The sequence below is a fragment of the Bos javanicus genome, chromosome 12, assembly GCF_032452875.1.
Source record: "Bos javanicus breed banteng chromosome 12, ARS-OSU_banteng_1.0, whole genome shotgun sequence".
In the NCBI taxonomy this organism is placed as follows: domain Eukaryota; kingdom Metazoa; phylum Chordata; class Mammalia; order Artiodactyla; family Bovidae; genus Bos; species Bos javanicus.
In genome coordinates this window covers 36574836-36593427 of record NC_083879.1, presented here as the reverse complement: position 1 = coordinate 36593427, position 18592 = coordinate 36574836, and the positions used below count along the sequence as shown (strand labels likewise).

Here is an 18592-nt window from a genome sequence, read left to right as displayed (position 1 = left end):
GCTAGTTTTCTGAATCCCGTTTACTTTTTAGGTTTACTCTCATGGAGCATTTTCCTCACCTCTTTACCTTACACTTAAGGTACATACGTCTTTTCAGGTTCTGCTTGAGTGCCATCTTAGGTAGTGTTGGTGTTGTTCCATTTGCTTTCACTTCTCCCTAGGAGCAGAGAATACCTGAACTTTTTCCATTTTGAAATTGTATTCTGTAGAAGTTTATAAATTTGAAAGTAATGGCAAAAAGTTTTGTAGCACTGTAAACACATGTGCTTAGAGGGGCTGCTGCTGCTGCTGCTAAGTCACTTCAGTCGTGTCCGACTCTGTGTGACCCCATAGACGGCAGCCCACCAGGCTCCCCCGTCCCTGGGATTCTCCAGGCAAGAACACTGCAGTGGGTTGCCATTTCCTTCTCCAGTGCATAAAAGTGAAAAGTGAAAGTGAAGTCGCTCAGTCATGTCCAACTTTTAGCGACCCCATGGACTGCAGCCCACCAGGCTCCTCCGTCCATAGGATTTTCCAGGCAAGAGTACTGGAGTGGGGTGCCATTGCCTTCTCCGTTAGAGGGGCTAAACACTCAAAATGACTGTTTATAAAAAGATAGAGCTTTATTCATGCTTCAGTCTATTTGAATGTTCCAGAGATTTCTCTGGTATCTCTAAAATACGAAAACTAGTTTGACATAGAGGTCTGTTTCTGCTCATTTTTCACAATATCTACAGATGATTTTTTAAAATTTCACTGTTAGATATTATTATATGAATCAATCTGTGCCTTGATCATTAAGTTGCTTGTCTTGTTTAATTACCTATGTTGACTAACAAACATTAAGTGCTTAGTTGGTGTTTGGTGCTTTGCCAAGTGTATTTTAAGTAGGTGAATCATCAAAAACAGTCTTAAGATCTGACTCTGTTGGTGCACCCACTCTACAGATGAAATAATGAGGCTGAGAGAAAAAAAGTAATTTGCTCAGGGTAGTATCTTAGAGATATTAATTAGATTTCCTCACAGTCACATGTCATTTAAGTGTCTTAACTCCAGATCTAATTCTTAACTTTTAGGCTGTAACACATAGCATTGGATGACTTTGTTATCCTGATTTTGGTTATCTTTTGATATCTTTAAATTGTTAGTTTCTCATTGACCAAGTCTGAACCAACTATACAGTATGGTTGGTTTTGTGTGAAAATATTAGAAATATTTTTTACATTAAAAAATATTGTTTGTATGTTAAACATAAAGATATTCTAATCTAGTTGATTGTAGATCAGTCTAAACTTTGCTAGATAATGTTTTTTCCAAGTTTGTGATTTCCAGTTTCATAATTTTTAAAGGATTGCCTGGACATCGTGAAGTTGAAGTTAAATATGTGGACTTTGGCAATACAGCAAAAATAACACTTAAAGACATGCGTAAGATAAAGGATGAATTTCTGAATCCTGCAGAGAAGGTAATCTACTTACTGTGAATCACAGGTTTAGAATGTCAGTACAAACATGAAAGTATTTTTGAAGTTATTTTTACTATAGAAATGTTCTTTTAACTACAGTTTTTTTGTAAATAATTTCTGACTCATGGGCTATCAAAGTTTCTGTAATTACTATTAAATAATATGTATCTTAGCAAACAAGCATTAATTATAATTATGTGTATAATATGTGTGTTTTTATAAGTACTGGTCTGCAGCTTTTAATGTATTATTTTGAAATAACTGTACAATGTAGTAAGAATATGATGTATTATGTGAAAAAAGTCATTGCAGAAGTGGTTTTACTGTGATCCCGTTTATGTTGAAATATATGTAATGTGCAAGAGAAAGATGTCTGGAAGAATAAGTAAAAAACTTACCCTTCTCTTGGAATCCTACTCCCCAGAGATAAGTATGGTTAAGGAGACTTATTTCCTAATTTATATATTCCTAGTATTTGAATTATTGCTAAGCAGTATTTTTCATTTAAAATGGATAAAATAATACAGGAAAAACTTGAAAATATAGATGATAAAATGGAGGAATCACTCAGAATTATTCAGTATTTTTGATATATATACTTCTAAGATGCATCTTCTGTGTTTTTAACAATTATGAGATTAGACTATATATAGTCCTATAACCTGCATTTTCATTTAACAATGTATCATAGTATTAATATCTGCAGTTCTTACAGTGGATGCTTATTATTCCAGTATCTGAGTATAAAATGATTCATTCAACAAAGTACTCTGGGGCTTTTTGTTTCATCTTTGGTTTTGGTATTTTTTAATAAGCTATTGGGAATTTTATTTTTTTAATTGACTTATAGTTGGTGTACAGTATTATACAAGTTACAAGTGTACAAAATAATCACAATTTTTTAAAGTTATACTCCATTTATAGTTATCATAAAATATTGGCTATATTTCCTTTGTTGTACAATATATCCTTGTAGCTGATTTTCTACATATTAGTTTGTACCTTGTAATCCCATACTCTGTTGATTCCAGCTGTTTGCATTTATAAGTATTATTAGAGATATTTGGACATTTGTTTTCTAAATATGTATTAAATTCAAATGCAAAGTTTGGTTTTGTACACATTTAACACTTGAATTCTAAAATAACCATAAGTTAACATTACTTTCTTAATGATGCAATTTTGTTTGACATAGGCAATTAAATGTAAGCTGGCCTATATTGAACCATATAAAGGGACAGTGCAGTGGTCAAAAAATGCTAAAGAAAAATTTGAAGAAAAGACTCAAGATAAGTTTATGACATGTTCCATCATTAGTAAGCTTTCTTCATTTTTATTGGGTGCCGTGTGATCATAATCTTAAATAAGACTAACAGTATGATATATAACATTTTTTAGATCTTATAAATTCAGTGTGTTGTCAATATGAGCTGTGAGAGGTAACATTGATTGAGAACTAAGGACAATGGAATATCTTCTGCAGGCCCAAGAGTATAAAATCAGCACATGAGGCAAATTTCCACTGAAGATCAAGTCATCCTCAACATGTCTTCTTGAAAACCCTAAAGCCAGGAGTTAACTTCTCTTATTTCTCTTTTCCTTTGTGCTGGTCTCTGTCCCTCATCTTGGAGGGATGGATGCTAAGGTTTAATTTTCAGGAAAGTGAAGGGAAATGGGAGATAACTAGAAAATAATTTTTGTTTTATTTGACTCAGGTGAATTTAACTGTAGATTCTCAGCTTATTTTGGAAAAAATTGTTTATCTTTTGAACAGTTTGGGTCTGATAACACAGGCTAAGCTCTAGCCCTCAGTTTTGTAACTCAACAAATTTAATGGCAAAACCTGAGTTTACATGAAAATCTAATATTGATCTCCCTTATAGTGAGTACTGATCATATATTATACTTCAAGATAGTCATGATTGCTGCCTCAGAATTTCTGGGGGTATTAGGAAATGAGAAGTATATATTCTGTATAGCTTTTCTCAGTTTGAAGAATTCTGAAACATGTATGACCCCAAGGGATTTGGATGGAGGATTTGAAAGTTGCTGTTATCAGAGATTTTGATATTTTCCAGAGCTGTGACTGACACTGGCTGTGTTGATCTGAACAGTACTAGTGCAGGATATATACAACTATGTTTACTTAGGTTTGACTTATATGGCACTTTCAAAGGCCCTTTTTATGATACCCACTTTTTCATTTATCAAACCCAAAATATCATGAGATTATTAGACTGTTTTATAATGAAGAAATTGAAGCTTAGAGATCAGTTGCTCAAGGCCACATAACCTAGAAATTATTTAATTATTTAGTTATAACCTAGAATGTGTTAATTCACTTTGTATAAGATGTTATTCTGATGCAGTAGTCCTGTAGAAGAAGAATATGATTATAGAAGTTGTACCCTTAGTCTATAGAGTTTTTTGTCTGGTTTTTCTAATATAGGTAGTAAATTAAGGGCCTTTTCAGTTCAGTTCAGTTGCTCAGTTGTGTCCGACACTTGGTGACCCCATGAATCACAGCACACCAGGCCTCCGTATCCATCACCAACTCCTGGAGTTCACTCAAACTCATGTCCATCGAGTCGGTGATGCCATCCAGCCATCTCATGCTCCGTCATCCCCTTCTCCTCCTGCCCCCAATCCCTCCCAGAATCAGGGTCTTTTCCAATGAGTCAACTCTTTTCATGAGGTGGCCAAAGTATTGGCTTCAGCTTCAGCATCAGTCCTTCCAATGAATACCCAGGACTGATCTCCTTTAGGATAGACTGGTTGGATCTCCTTGCAGTCCAAGGGACTCTCAAGAGTCTTCTCCAACACCACAGTTCAAAAGCATCAATTCTTTGGTGCTCAGCTTTCTTCACAGTCCAACTCTCACATCCATACATGACCGCTGGAAAAACCATAGCCTTGACTAGACGGACCTTTGTTGGCAAAGTAATCTCTGCTTTTCAATATGCTATCTAGGTTGGTCATAACTTTCCTTCCAAGGAGTGAGCGTCTTTTAATTTCATGGCTGCAGTCACCATCTGCAGTGATTTTGGAGCCCAGAAAAATAAAGTCTGACACTATTTCCCCATCTATCTCCCGTGAAGTGATGGGACCAGATGCCATGATCTTAGTTTTCTGAATGTTGAGCTTTAAGCCACCTTTTTCACGCTCCTCTTTCACTTTCATCAAGAGGCTTTTTAGTTCCTCTTCACTTTCTCCCGTAAGGGTGGTGTCATCTGCATATCTGAGGTTACTGATATTTCTCCCAGCAATCTTGATTCCAGCTTGTGTTTCTTCCAGCCCAGTGTTTCTCATGATGTACTTTGCATATAAGTTAAATAAGCAGGGTGACAGTATACAGCCTTGACGTACTCCTTTTCCTATTTGGAACCAGTCTGTTGTTCCATGTCCAGTTCTAACTGGTGCTTCCTGACCTGCATATAGGTTTCTCAAGAGGCAGGTCAGGTGGTCTGGTATTCCCATCTCTTTCAGAATTTTCCACAGTTTGTGATGATCTACACAGTCAAAGGCTTTGGCATAGTCAAATAAAGCAGAAATAGATGTTTTACTGGAACTCGCTTGCTTTTTTGATGATCCAGCAGATGTTGGCAATTTGATCTCTGGTTTGTCTGCCTTTTCTAAAACCAGCTTGAACATCTGGAAGTTCACGGTTCACATACTGCTGAAGCCTGGATTGGAGAATTTTGAGCATTACTTTACTAGCATGTGAGATGAGTGCAATTGTGCAGTAGTTTGAGCATTCTTTGGCATTGCCTTTCTTTGGGATTGGAATGAAAACTGACCTTTTCCAGTCCTGTGGCCACTGGTGAGTTTTCCAAATTTGCTGGCATATTGAGTGCAGCACTTTCACAGCATCACCTTCCAGGATTTGAAATAGCTCAACTGGAATTCCATCACCTCCACTAACTTTGTTTGTAGTGATGCTTTCTAAGGCCCCCTTGGCTTCACATTCCAGGATGTCTGGCTCTAGGTGAGTGATCACACCATCATGATTATCTGGGTTGTGAAGCTCTTTTCCGTACAGTTCTTCTGTGTATTCTTGCCACCTCTTCTTAATGTCTTCTGCTTCTGTTAGGTCCATACCATTTCTGTCCTTTATCAAGCCCATCTTTATATGAAATATTCCCTTGGTGTCTCTAATTTTCTTGAAGAGATCCCTAGTCTTTCCCATTCTGTTGTTTTCCTCTAGGGCCTTTTAGTTCTGAGTAACTTGAGCTGACTTTGTCGTTGTTTAGTCACTCAGTTGTGTCCAACTCTTTGCAATCCCATGGACTACAACACGCTAGTCCTCCCTGTCCTTCACCATCTCCCTGATCTTGCTCAAACTCATGTCCATTGAGTCAGTGATGCCATCCAACCATCTTGTCCTCTGTCATCCCCTTCTCCTCCTGCGCTCAGTTTTTCCCAGCATCAGGGTCTTTTCTAATGAACTGGCTCTAACTTTAAAGTCCTTTAATTGTCCTTTTAGCTTTCCTCTTGGTATTTTATTTTGTTGGTTTTTAGCTTCTTTGTTTAATGTCTCCTCCCAAGGCTAATCCATGAAGACTTGACTCGGGTTTCTTTCTTGACTCTCCCTTTTTCGTTCTCAGTTAATTGTTAGGCCAGTAATCTGAGCACAAGTGTAGTGTATTTGATTTAAGGAGTGACAGAAGGCCCCACTCGACCTAAAACATCTTTCCCTATCAACCTGCACAGTGATGAGATTAGTATATGTTGTTACCTTATAAAACAAAGGACATTTAATTAGAAGCAGAGTAGGTAAGATGGTGAAGGTATGGAACACAGGAAAAGTTGGCCCTCTGGAATAAAGAACTTGTGCAAGGGAAGTATGAAATCAAAGTGCTAAGGGGAACATAGAAGGTGAAAAGTGAGGAGCTTAACTGAAGGTTCTGAGTTGCTTATCATTTTGTTTCTAGATAATATATCTGGTCCATTAAAAAGTAGTCAGGAATGATTTTTAAACTTTTGGAGGAAATAAGCCTTCCAACAAGTATTCTTATAGCTAGGCAATGTAGGATGTTACTACTGATAATAGTTTATCTTTTTGTTTGGAATCATCATTTTCTTTGCACCTGCCAGCTACTACTATTGTATAGAAGTGTAGACATTAGCCGATCTCAGTGCATAGAAGTGTGTATTTCTTAAAGAAATTTCTCTCACTCCTTCAGGTGCATACTGAGCAGGTTCTGTGTGCTCAAAATAAGTAAATAGGCACATGAGATGTAACTTGACCCTAAGCTGACTCCCTGTTTCGTTTAGGAAATAGGCCTAATAAACAGGTAAAAAATTAGATGGTTTGTCCTAAAAGCAGAAGGAGGGGGAGGAATTCCAGTTAATACTCTAGGTTGAGTTTTTGTTGTTTGAAACTTTGTGCCATTCTGTGTGTGTGTTTACATGCACACATGTGTGTGTCATTCTTAGAAAAGCTGTAAAGCTTCACAAATAAGCAGTGGCCTGGATTTTTATTTATATCTTTTGCCCTCTGGAACTTGGCAGAATCCAGTAAAACAGTTTAAAACCACAACAGAATGCTATTGCAATTAATGTATGTCACTGTGTTTTTCTCTGAATCTAAAAGCTTCAAGCTGCTTTTGGTTTATTATAGAACAGTACATAATAACCTAAAATGAAAATTTTATTAACATTGGCAGTTCTTTCATGTATGACAAGTGATGTATCTACCCCTAGAGAGAAATGGACATTACTGAGCAGGAGGCCTCATGTATGCAAAATGAAGGAAATTAAGTTCTCAGGTTTTTAAAATTGCTTCATTTAGTATATTTTGTGATGTATTTATTTCTTTCCCCAAACTAGTCTTAATATTTTTACAGAAATTCTGGAAGATAATGTGCTGTTAGTTGAACTTTTTGATTTTCTTGGTGCTCCTGGAATGATTCCCACCAGTATTAATGACCAGCTAGTCAAAGAGGGCCTAGCATCTTATGAAGTAGGGTAAGTGGACCTGTAAACTTTTATTTTTAGTTGATATGTAAAACTGTTCACAAGAAGGGAAACTGGCATATCATTCCCCATTGGAGATCTGCTTAGACTATAGACAGGAGTTTTTCCCTATTAATGGGTTAGTAAAATGAGAAAAAAAAATAATTGGAGTCTTTAGTCTAGGTGGGAGTAGAGTGGCTTTTTTCTTCATCCCTATGGTGCTCTACAAGAATGGTTTCTGGAGATAGAGGGTGCATCTGAGAAAAGGAGACTGACATTTTATTTTAGGTGGGATGTCTGTTTAGGTGGCCTCTTGAACCGTTTGTGAAGAGAATCACAAAGAGAAATGGCAGGGTAGAGAGTGACCAAAATAGTAGAGTAGCCTGCATTCTCATCTGGAGAAATAGGAATTTTTCCTGGGCACAAGTGGATACTTTAAAGGGGAACCAGGCTTGACCATTGTGCTTTTACCCACAGGTAAAAAAAAACCAGGTCTGGTTAAAAGGCCTGTCCTGTTTAAAAGCCTTGTGGTTGAGGTGACCCAGAAGCAGAAGGGCAGAGTGGTGGTAAGAAAGGTGGGAGGGTTTGAAGTCAGGACACAGCAGTTCTTCTATGGTAGGGACTTGTGCAGGGCAGTGGCCCCTGAGGGGTCTCCTGAAGAAACTCCATCACACAGCCCTTAAGAAAGCCAGTATTTGAGTACACCCACAGTGATGCCTGTCAGGGTATGCCAGAGAAGCAGCGACACCCAGCAGAGGTCTGCCGTGACATGGCCAGTGTGTGGTCTGGCTCTGCCCCCCTCGCCCCTGCCCCTACCCCCACCCAACACTGGTGGAACCAGAAGTAGAAAGAGAGGGCTGGCCTTTTCCACTATAGGTCCTAAGCATGGGAGGGAGAGAAAGGAGAAGAAATATTTAAATGTATTGGACTCAGTTTTCTTTTTTTTTACATAGGGTTATGAAATATATAACATATACAATAAAAAAGTTCACCCTTTTTAGGTAGAGTTATGAATTTTGATAAATACATATAATCATGCAGCTGTCATTACAGTCAAGTTGCAGACTATTTCCATCACTCCTCAAAGTTCACTTTGTTTCTTTATGTATTGAGTCTCCTTCCTCCATACCTAGTCCTTGGCGGCTACTGATCAAATTTCTGTCTCCATAGTTTTGTCTTTTCCACACATTCATATAAACGGAGTCATACAATACTTGGCCTTTTTGTGTCTTGCTTTTCCATTTGGTCACAAAGAGTCGGACACAACTGAGTGACTAAACAACAACAACCTTTCCATTTAGCATAATGCTTTTGAGATTAGGTCATGTTGCCTACACCAGTAGTTCTCATTGCTTTGCTCACTTGTATTTCATTGTATGGATGCACCGTAATATTATATGTTTACCAATTGATGGACATTTGGGCTATTTTCAGTTTGGGGAAATTTCATGAATAAAGCTGCTGTAAATATTTGCATACAGGTGTTTGTGGAGCTATATGTATGTATGCAAAATTGCTGTTTGTAAGGTAAATTTATTTCTGCCTTTATGAGAACCTGCCAAATGTTTATGAGAGTTTTATTGTTCTCCATTCTTGCTAGCACTTGACTTGTCATTTTATGTTTATATTAGCCCTTCTTATAGGAGTATAGGGGTTTTCATTTTTAATTCCCATGAGTTTGAGTGAACTCCGGGAGTTGGTGATGGACAGGGAGGCCTAGTGTACTGCTATTCACAGAGTCGCAAAGAGTCAGACATGACTGAACGACTGAACTGAACTGAATGACATTAAAGATCTTAACATGTGCTTATTTGCCATCTGTATCTCTTCTTTGGTGAAGTATCTTTTCAGATGTTTTGCCCTTTTTAAAAACTGTTGCTTATTATTATTGAAATATGAGAGCTGTTTATATATTCTAGACATGTCTTTCTTTAGGCGTGTACTTTGCAAATACTTTCTTCCAATCTGGCTTCTTAAGGTGTCTTTTAAAGAGCCGAATGTTCTGGTTTTGAAGTTCGGTTTGGCAATTTTTTCTTTTATAATTCAGGCACTTTGTATTTAGCTGAGAAATCTTTGCCTAAGCCAAGATTGTAAAGATTTTCTCCTGTGTATTCTCCTTATGTTTTATAGTTACATGTTTCATATTTAGGGTTGTCATCCTTTTTATTTTGTTGAATAGACTATTTTTTGTAGCCATTTTAGGTCCAGAACATAAAGTGGAAAATACAGAGTTCCTTTATGCTTCTGCCCCCACATAGACACAGCCTCCCCACCGTTATCAACCAGCAAAGTGGTGTATTTACAAGGAACAGTGAAACTGTTGACATGTCAGAATCATCAAAGTCCAAAGTTTGGGTTACTGTATGTATATTATGTGGGTTTGGGACAGTATGTAGTGACTTGAATATACCATTGTAGTGTCATACAGAGTATTTCCACTGTCCTGAAAATCTGTGAGAGCCTAACATTCTTCCCTCCCCTCTAGCTTATGGCAAACACTGATCATTTTATCGCCTCCATAGTTGTGTCTTTTCCACGGTGGAATCATACAGTATCTAGCCTTCTCAGATTGGCTTCTTTCGTTTAGTAATATGCTTTTAAGGTTCCTCTGTGTCTTTTTCTGGTTAGATAGCTCATTGCTTTTTAGCACTGAATAATATTCCATTGTCTGGTTGTATCACAGTTTGTTTATCCAATCACTTACTGAAGGACATCTTGGGTGCTTCTGCTGAGAACAGGACACAGGTTTGTGGGGAGAGTGGAGGCGACACACAGAGTGGAGGGACACCCTCTTTGGGCGTGTTGTGTGAGGTCCTGTGGCTGTTAAAGCAGAGGGAGGATCCCCAGGAAGCAAAGCATTGTGCAGTGATCAGTGAGCTGTAGGTCATGCCCTTGGCCGGAGGACTGCAGGGCTCACATGATGGAGCCTCAGGATCAGGCATGGCAGTAACTAAGGAAGAGGGGTGAAGAGAGAGGCAGGCATGATTCCTCACTCCCAAATGTTCAACCTTGTAGTCCTCAACGGGCAAATCCAAGGTTCATGGGTCAGCCTGAAATTTGTACATTTGGGAGGCCCCCATTCAGGAAAAGTATGCAAAATTACATCATTTATGTAGACTGTTAAAAGAAATCAACAAATTACAGATTTTCAAAATTGACAAATACTATGAATATTAGAAAATTCAGAATCACCTGTAAAATACTTCTACAGATTTTTTAACTGTGTACTGATTACCACATGAAATGGCAGATTTGGTGATATTTCCTTTGGCAAGAACAGAAAAGTAAATGTCTTTTCTGTAGTGTGGTTGATTGAAATTTGTTTATTGGTAATTTTTTAAAGTTTTTTTTAGAACCATAGCTCAGTTATTGGTAGTGTCATGTAGATTTCTAAAAATCATAGTTAATTTTAGGTGAATATTATTTCTTTTTATGTATTATATATACATTGTGTGCTGTGCTTAGTTGCTCACTCATGTCTGACTCTCTGCGACCCCATGGACTGTAGCCTGCCAGGCTCCTCTGTCTGTGGGGATTCTCTAGGCAAGAATACTCGAGTGGGTTGCCATGCCCTCCTCCAGGGGATCTTTGCGACCCAAGGATCAAACCCAGGTCTCCCCCATTGCAGGCGGATTCTTTACCATCTGAGCCACCAGGGAAGCCCAAGAAAACTAGAGTGGGTATCCTGTCTCTTCTGTAGGGGATCTTTCTGACCCAGGAATTGAACCAGGGTCTCCTGCTTTGCAGGAGCCACCTGCACTTTACCACTGGTAAAGCCACCTCTTTACCAGCTGAGCCACCAATGACTGGAGAGCCTCAGCTGGCCTCAGGCATTTTCTTCAAAGTGGAATTAGGTGCCAAATTTGTAAACAGAAAGCTCCCCACATTAGCAGATGCAAACTAGTATATATTGAATGGATAAACAAGGTCTTACTGTATAGCACAGGGACCTATATTCAATATCCTGGGATAAACCATGATGAAAAGAATATGAAAAAATTATGTATATGTATAACTGAATCACTTTACTGGACAGCAGAAATTAACATAACATTGTAAATCACCTAAACTTCAATAAAATAAACTAAAAGAAAGAAAGCTCCCCATGGGTTTCCCCTTCCCTATATACAATGTGCCGCCTCACAACTGCACTCATTCTAGTCACTTTTCTGGTTCCTATGGGCACCTGTGCTTGTGTTAAAGATGCCTGCTTGCACCCCCTTTTTGCATTGTATCAAGTGTCAGGGCTTCCTGGAACAGGTCTGTGGGTCAGAATATGGTGGTTTGTGATTCTGTAAAGATTTAAGGACTGCTGGAGGAAACACACCTCTTATAGCTGCTCTCCTCAAAGCCCTGTTCTTTGCAGGTTTAAGGGTTATCTCTTGAGATTGTAATCTGTTACATCATTATACCTGCACAATATTTACTTATATACATTATATACACATATATATATTATATATACATTATGTATGTAATATTCAAGACACTTCAAGTTTTATTTTAATGAATTTTTAATATAGTTTAAACTGATACTTATTAATGTATTGATTTGATTTAATTCACTTATTAATAGGGTAACCCTAATTCTTGTCCAACTGGGACATGTTTAAGTATAAAAAAGAAGCACTGTTACACCAGATTAACAAGCATGTAGTGGCTCACTGTACTCATTAAATAGTTTGTCTCCAGCATCCTCCTCATAGTGGTATATTTGCTTTATATTGAACCTTATATTTTCATGTTGTGACATTAAAGGTCTTAGGAGTATTTCTGGAATCCATTCCCATACCAAGATGGTTAGCAGTAGCGTAACTCCACAGGGAAGTGGTGGTCAACCACAAAACTGTATCCCACTAAATCCAAATTAAATGTGTTTCGAAGTCAACTCCCCTTAGCCAACCCCTTAGAATACTCAGACAAAAAAATGAGAGTAGGAGTCAGTGATCTTAACTAATTTAAGTTAAAATACTTTTGAAAATGTTGACATAAATCATGGCAAGAACCTCTATGACCCACCTCCTGCAGTAATGGAAATAAAAACAAAAATAAACAAATGGGACCTAATTAAACTTGAAAGATTTTGCACAACAAAGGAAACCATAAACGAGATGAAAAGAGAACCTTCAGAATAGGAGAAAATAATTGCAAATGAAGCAACTGACAAAATAGACAAATAGTTCATGCAGTTCAACATCAGAAAAACAACCTAATCAGAAAATGGGCACAAGACCTAAGCAGACACTTATTTCCTCAAATAAGACATCCAGATGGCTAATAAACACATCAAAAAAAGCTCAATATTGCTCATTACTAGAGAAATGCAAATCAAAATTACAGTGAGGTCACCATACACCCATCAGAATGGTCATCGTCAGAAAATCTGCTAACAGTAAATGCTGGAGAGAATGTGGAGAAAAGGGAAACCTTGTATGCTGGTGGGAATGTAAATTGATAACACCCACTATGGAGAACAGTATGGCAATTTCTTAAAAAACTAGGAATGAAACTGCCATATGACCCAACAGTCGCACTATTGGGCATATACCCTGAGAAAACCATAATTGAAAAAGATAACATGTACCCCAGTCTTCACTGCAGCACTGTATACAATAGCCTGGACATCGAAGTAACCTAGATGTCTGTCAACAGGTAAATGGATAAAGAAGTTGTGGTACATATATACAGTGGAATATTACTCAGCCATAAAAAGGAATGAATTTGAGTCAGTTCTAGTGAGGTGGATGAACCTAGAACCTGTTACACAGACTGAAGTAAGTCAGAAAAGAAAAAAACAAATACCATATATTATCACATATATATGGAATCTAGAAAAATGGTACCCATGAACCTATTTGCAGGGCAAGAATAGAGACTCAGACACAATTAACAGATTTACGGACATAGTGGAGCAAGGAGAGGGTGGGATAAATTGAGAGAGTAGCATTGAAATATGTACATTACCATTTGTTAAATAGATTGGTGATGGGAAGTTGCTATCTAGTGCAGGGAGCTTAGCCTGGAGCTGTGTGACAAACTAGAGGGATCGGACAGGGAGGGAAGTTCAAGACAGAGGGAACATGTGAATACCTACAGCTGATTCATGTTATGTATGGCAGAAATCAACGCAACATTGTAAAGCAGTTGTCCTCTGATTAAAAATAATTGAGGCAGGGGAAGCACATTGCTTTGCAAACCTTCCCAGGGAACCAGTTATTGTAAACCCACCCTACCGCTCTGGCAGCCCCAGTCAGTTTCCTTGCCCTTCAATACCCAGATTGCTGATTCCTGCAGACTGCTACCAGTCTTACTGTTTCCATTGTATCTGTTGTGTGTGTCTGTAAGTCATTCAGTTGTGTTCTACTCTCTGTGACCCCCATGGACTGTAGCCCACCAGGCTTCTCTGCCCATGAGATTCTCAGGCAAAAATACTGGAGTGGGTTGCCATGCCCTCCTCCAGCGGATTATATCTGTTGCCTGTCCTCAAATTAGAACATGAGTTTCCCTTGATCAATGTTTTCCCTGAGCACCTAAGGAGTAAGAAGAAAGGAAATTGAAGTCCTACAGTCTAGTTTGTTGGGGTCACCTGTATCATACATGCATACTATCCTTTATAAAATAAAACATAATGTTTCCCAAATAATCTGGCCCCTGTGTGCTTCAAGGTTCATGCCATGACCTATTACTTTACTATGCCAAAGCTACATATTTTTCCTTTGGTTTCTGGAATGCCTCCCTAACTTCTGCTTGTCCTTTTAAAATCTCAATTGAAATGTCACTTAATCAGAGAAACCTTCTCCAGCTCCAAGAATAGGTTAGATTTCATTGGCCTATGCCCTTGTTCTTCAAAATTTATTTTTTGTGTAATTATGTAATCACTCACTATCATAATACCATAAGATCCTGGAGGACTGGACCCTGCTTATTTTGTCCACTGCTGTATCTCTGGAACCTAGGACTCTTGGCTCACAGTATGTACCCATTAAGTATTAGTTGAATGAAAGAAATAAGTATCAAGATCTGGAGCATAGAAGAGAGAGAGACCTGATTGGGTGATTCAGATGGGGAGTAAACATATACATGATAAATGAGTCCATCATTTTCATCAATCATCTCAATCTCCATAGATGAACATTCAACTCTGGGCATTATCACTTACAGGAGAGAGAAGCCCAGAAAAATGGTAGATCAGGAACCTGAGATTAGAGAAAAACCAGGAACCAAAGAAAGAACATTTCAAGAAGGCAAGAGTAGCTAGTTAGGCTCAGAGTTCATGTCAAATAAGGAATGAAAACTATCCAATAGATTCAGAAGGAAAAACTTAGCCCCTTTGGTTAGCACAATCTCCAGCTTATTATGAAAGAATTTAAGATTTTTCCTTTGAAGAAATTTTGCCATTAATTATCTGTGATTAGATTCTGAACTGTTCAGATTAATTAAACATTCTAAACACTTAATTCAGTAATTTTGCTTGTTAACAGATTTTAAAATAACAATTGTTTTCCACTTGTATTCTCATTGACAAACAGTTTGATAACTTTTAGGCAAAGAGAAATATTCAAGTTACCAAAAAAAATCCTGAATAATTCTGTTCTTTTGTGAGTACAAAATATCAGTAAGGAATGATGAAATTATTAGCGCACTTGGTATTTTAAACTGTTTTTAAAGTGGAAACCCTGGATTTTACATGTTTTTTTTCCTTTTTGTCCTTTGTTAGTCATTAAGAACTCTTTTTTAAAAAGATTAAAATTGCTGTTAATATCAAAACTGCAAAGCAGTGAATCATAACTAAAACTTGTTCATCTCTAGATCTAACCAAATACAAATATAAATATTTTGCAAACTATTCATATTGCTAATGGGTTTTTTTTTTTCAGATATACCCTCAAAGATAATTCTAAAAAGCATATTGAAGTGTGGGATCCTTCTCCAGAAGAAATTATTTCAAATGAAGTAAACAACTTAATAAATCCTCTGTTTGCAAAATCTCTACCTAGTGAGGATCTGCAGTCACTTTATAATAAGGAACTGCCTGTGCACATCTGCAATATAGTGTCTCCTGAGAAGATCTATGTTCAGTGGTTATTAACAGAAAACTTGCTTCATAGGTATAACATCCAAGGAAAATATATTGTGCATATAGTTTATTCTCTTTTCCGTATTTTATTTCAAAGATCTAGAACTCATAAATGCAGAATTTTAAAAGTACAAAATTATGTCAGCTAAGTAGTCACTTAAAAACTAGTTAACAGTATACAAATAGTATATTAACTGATTATTTTTATTGTATTAAGATTTATATATTCCACAAAGGCTTATTGAGCACCTGTTATTTGACAGCCAGTATTATAGCTGTTGGGGAAACAGTGATAAAAACATGGACAAGTTTGTGCAGTCATGGAGCTTACATTCTAGTAGAGGGAATGACAGTGAACAAAGAAAGTTACCTACAGCAGGAGATAATGATGAAGATGAGAAAAATAAAGCACCTGGGCAGGAAGACCTCACAGAGTCAGTGACACCTGAGATAAATCCTCAAGGCAGTGAGGAAGCGAGCCTTAAAGATGCCTGGGGGGCACTCATGTCAGGCAGAGGGAAGAGCTAGTTCAAGACCCTGCAGTAGAAATGTGCTCAGGTGCTCAAGGAGGAAGGAGGCATCCAGTTTGTTTGGAATAGAACAAGGTAGGGAGGTCAGAGAATTGTATGTTATAAGAAAGTTTCAGAGATAAAAAATTTTTTTCTTTACATAGTTTAGGAGAAAAGATGGTTGCTACTTATGAAAACTCAAAATGGGAACCTGTTAAATGGGAAAATGATATGCACTGTGCTGTGAATATCCCAGATAAAAATCAGTGGCGAAGGGGCCAGATCATCAGAATGGTTACAGACACATTGGTAGAGGTAAATGCAGAGTTAAAAATATAATCAAGAAAGTAAATGCATTTTGTATTTTCATGCTTTTCAGTTTGCAAAAAAAAAATTAAAGCATTATTTTTCCATAGACTTAAAAGTTATTGTTTTCATAGGTCTTGCTGTATGACGTGGGTGTTGAACTAGTAGTGAACATTAACTGTTTAAGAGAACTTCAAGAAAACCTAAAGACAATGGGAAGATTATCTTTGGAATGCTCTCTTGTTGATATAAGGTAGTTTTTACCTGAGTAAAATTTCTCATTACTGAATATGATTTTAAATATTTTTCTTTTTGGATTCTGATCTGTTTTTATTTTTCTGACATATTCTGAAATTTTCATAAAGATCTAGTTAATTTTAGGGTTTTGAGAAGCAGGAAGGAAAAAATACAAAGCACATAAACTTTGGTGGTATTAAGGAGATAGCGATAGGTGAGTATGACAGGTATCTAGATTAATTTCAAATTGTTAAAAAAGAAACTTAAGATACAAATGAAGATGGGAATAAAAAAGTTTCTGCTGAAAAGTCTACTCACTGCCTTATGGGGATTCCCATATACATAACAAGATGTTTTTCTCTTGCTGCTTTTAGGATTTTTTCTTTATCCTTAGCTTTTACCACTCTAATTATAATGTGTCTTGATGTGATCCTTTGGGTTCATCTTATTAGAACTCTCTTGGGTTTCCTAGACCTGGGTATCTGTTTGCTTCCCCAGATTAGGGAAATTTTAGCCACTTTTCAAATAATTTTTCTGGTTCTTTATCTCCTCCTTTGTCTCGGATTCCTATAATGCAAATGTTATTCCACCTCTTGTTGCCTCCAAAGTTCCTTAAGTTATTTTCTTTTTTTTTTTTTTTTTTCATTTTGTTGCTGTCTGGGTGAGTTCCACTGCTTTGTCCTCTGCTTGCTGATTCACTCTTCATCCTCATCCAGTCTGCTATTGAACCCCTTTAGTGCATTTATCATTCAGTTACAACTTCTGTTTTGTGCTTTCTTATACTTTCTGCCTCTTTATTGTTGTTGTTACGGTGTTCTTCCATTCTTCTTCTGAGTTTGCATGCGTAGTAAGTCACTTCAGTAATGTCCAACTCTTTGTGACTCCATGGACTGCGGCCCATCAAGCTCTTCTGTCCATGGGATTCTCCAGGCAAAAATACTAGAGTGGGTTGCCAAGCTATCCTCCAGGGGATCTTCCCAACCCAGGGATCAAACCCACGTCTCTTGTATCTCCTGCATTGGCAGGCAGATTCTTTTACCACTGGCACCCCCTGGGAAGCCTCACCTGAGTTTGGTAAGCATCTTTATGATTACTTTTCAGTCTATCAGGGAGATTGCTTATCTCTGTTTTGTTTAGTTCTTTTTCTGATGTTTTAATCTTATTCTTTTGGTTAGAGCATATTCCTCTGTCTCATTTTGCCTAGTTCTCTATCTGTTTCTACATAGTAGGTAAATCAGTTGTCTCTTCCAGTCTTGGTAGAGTGGCCTTATGTAGGAGATGCCCAGTGGGACTCAGGGGTACAAGCCTGCCTGGCCACCACAGCCCGGCACTCTAGAGGTGACCCCTCTATAGGTATCTCCTTCTGTGGCGGCAGGGCTGCAGCAGCAGCTGGGCACTGGTGGACAGACCTGTTGTTTGGCTGTCTCTGAGGTCCAGCTGAGGCTCAGGAGTGTAGTGGGCAGGGCTTTCAGCATGGGAGACCTGTTGGTGCTGACCGGTTAGAGGGAGAATTCCAGTACTGGCGAGAGCAAGGTAGCCAGAGATAACAAAAAAAGTTCTTGCCAGTGTCTCCATCCCTGGGAGACATCCCAGGTGGTTCCTGTCTCTCCAGCAGATGCTTTAAGATTTAGTAAGAGGGTCCTCTTCATATGTTGTCCATGCAGTTTTCAGTATGGTGTTTTTGCACTTGTTTTTAGGTTGAGTCTGGGCACAGGCCCTTTAAGAGCAATTTTTCTGTTCTCTGCTCTTCTCTAGTTTTCCTGGTCATATTCCCTATTGGATTTCAAATCCAGGTGTTTTGGGAATCTCTCCTGTGTAGAATCTAGGGGTTTGGGTGTCTCATGTAGAGCTTGAATCCCTGGCTCCTCAGAGAAGAGACTCATATCTCTGTGATTCCTCCTGGTTATGGATCGCAGCAGCTGGGGTGTGGGTCTTTACCTGGCAAGAATGTGTCTCTGCCTCTCCTACCTTTCTTGATGCTGTCCTTTTACCCTTTGTTGTGGAGGCTCTACCCTCTGTTCATTGATAGAACAGAATTCTATCAATCCCTTTACCGTACCCAAC

At 38.0% G+C, this 18592-nt stretch overlaps 1 protein-coding gene across 3 annotated transcripts in view; it reads left to right on the top strand.

Annotated features, from left to right (window-relative positions):
* RNF17 (ring finger protein 17) overlaps positions 1-18592 on the top strand; it is a 110776-nt gene that overhangs the window by 55797 nt on the left and 36387 nt on the right. For all 3 annotated transcript variants that reach the window (XM_061435025.1, XM_061435026.1, XM_061435027.1), the window contains 6 exons: positions 1329-1444; positions 2640-2760; positions 7291-7411; positions 15277-15507; positions 16150-16300; positions 16426-16544. In XM_061435025.1, coding sequence (XP_061291009.1) covers positions 1329-1444; positions 2640-2760; positions 7291-7411; positions 15277-15507; positions 16150-16300; positions 16426-16544 — 859 coding nt within the window. The remainder of the gene's footprint in view (positions 1-1328; positions 1445-2639; positions 2761-7290; positions 7412-15276; positions 15508-16149; positions 16301-16425; positions 16545-18592) is intronic.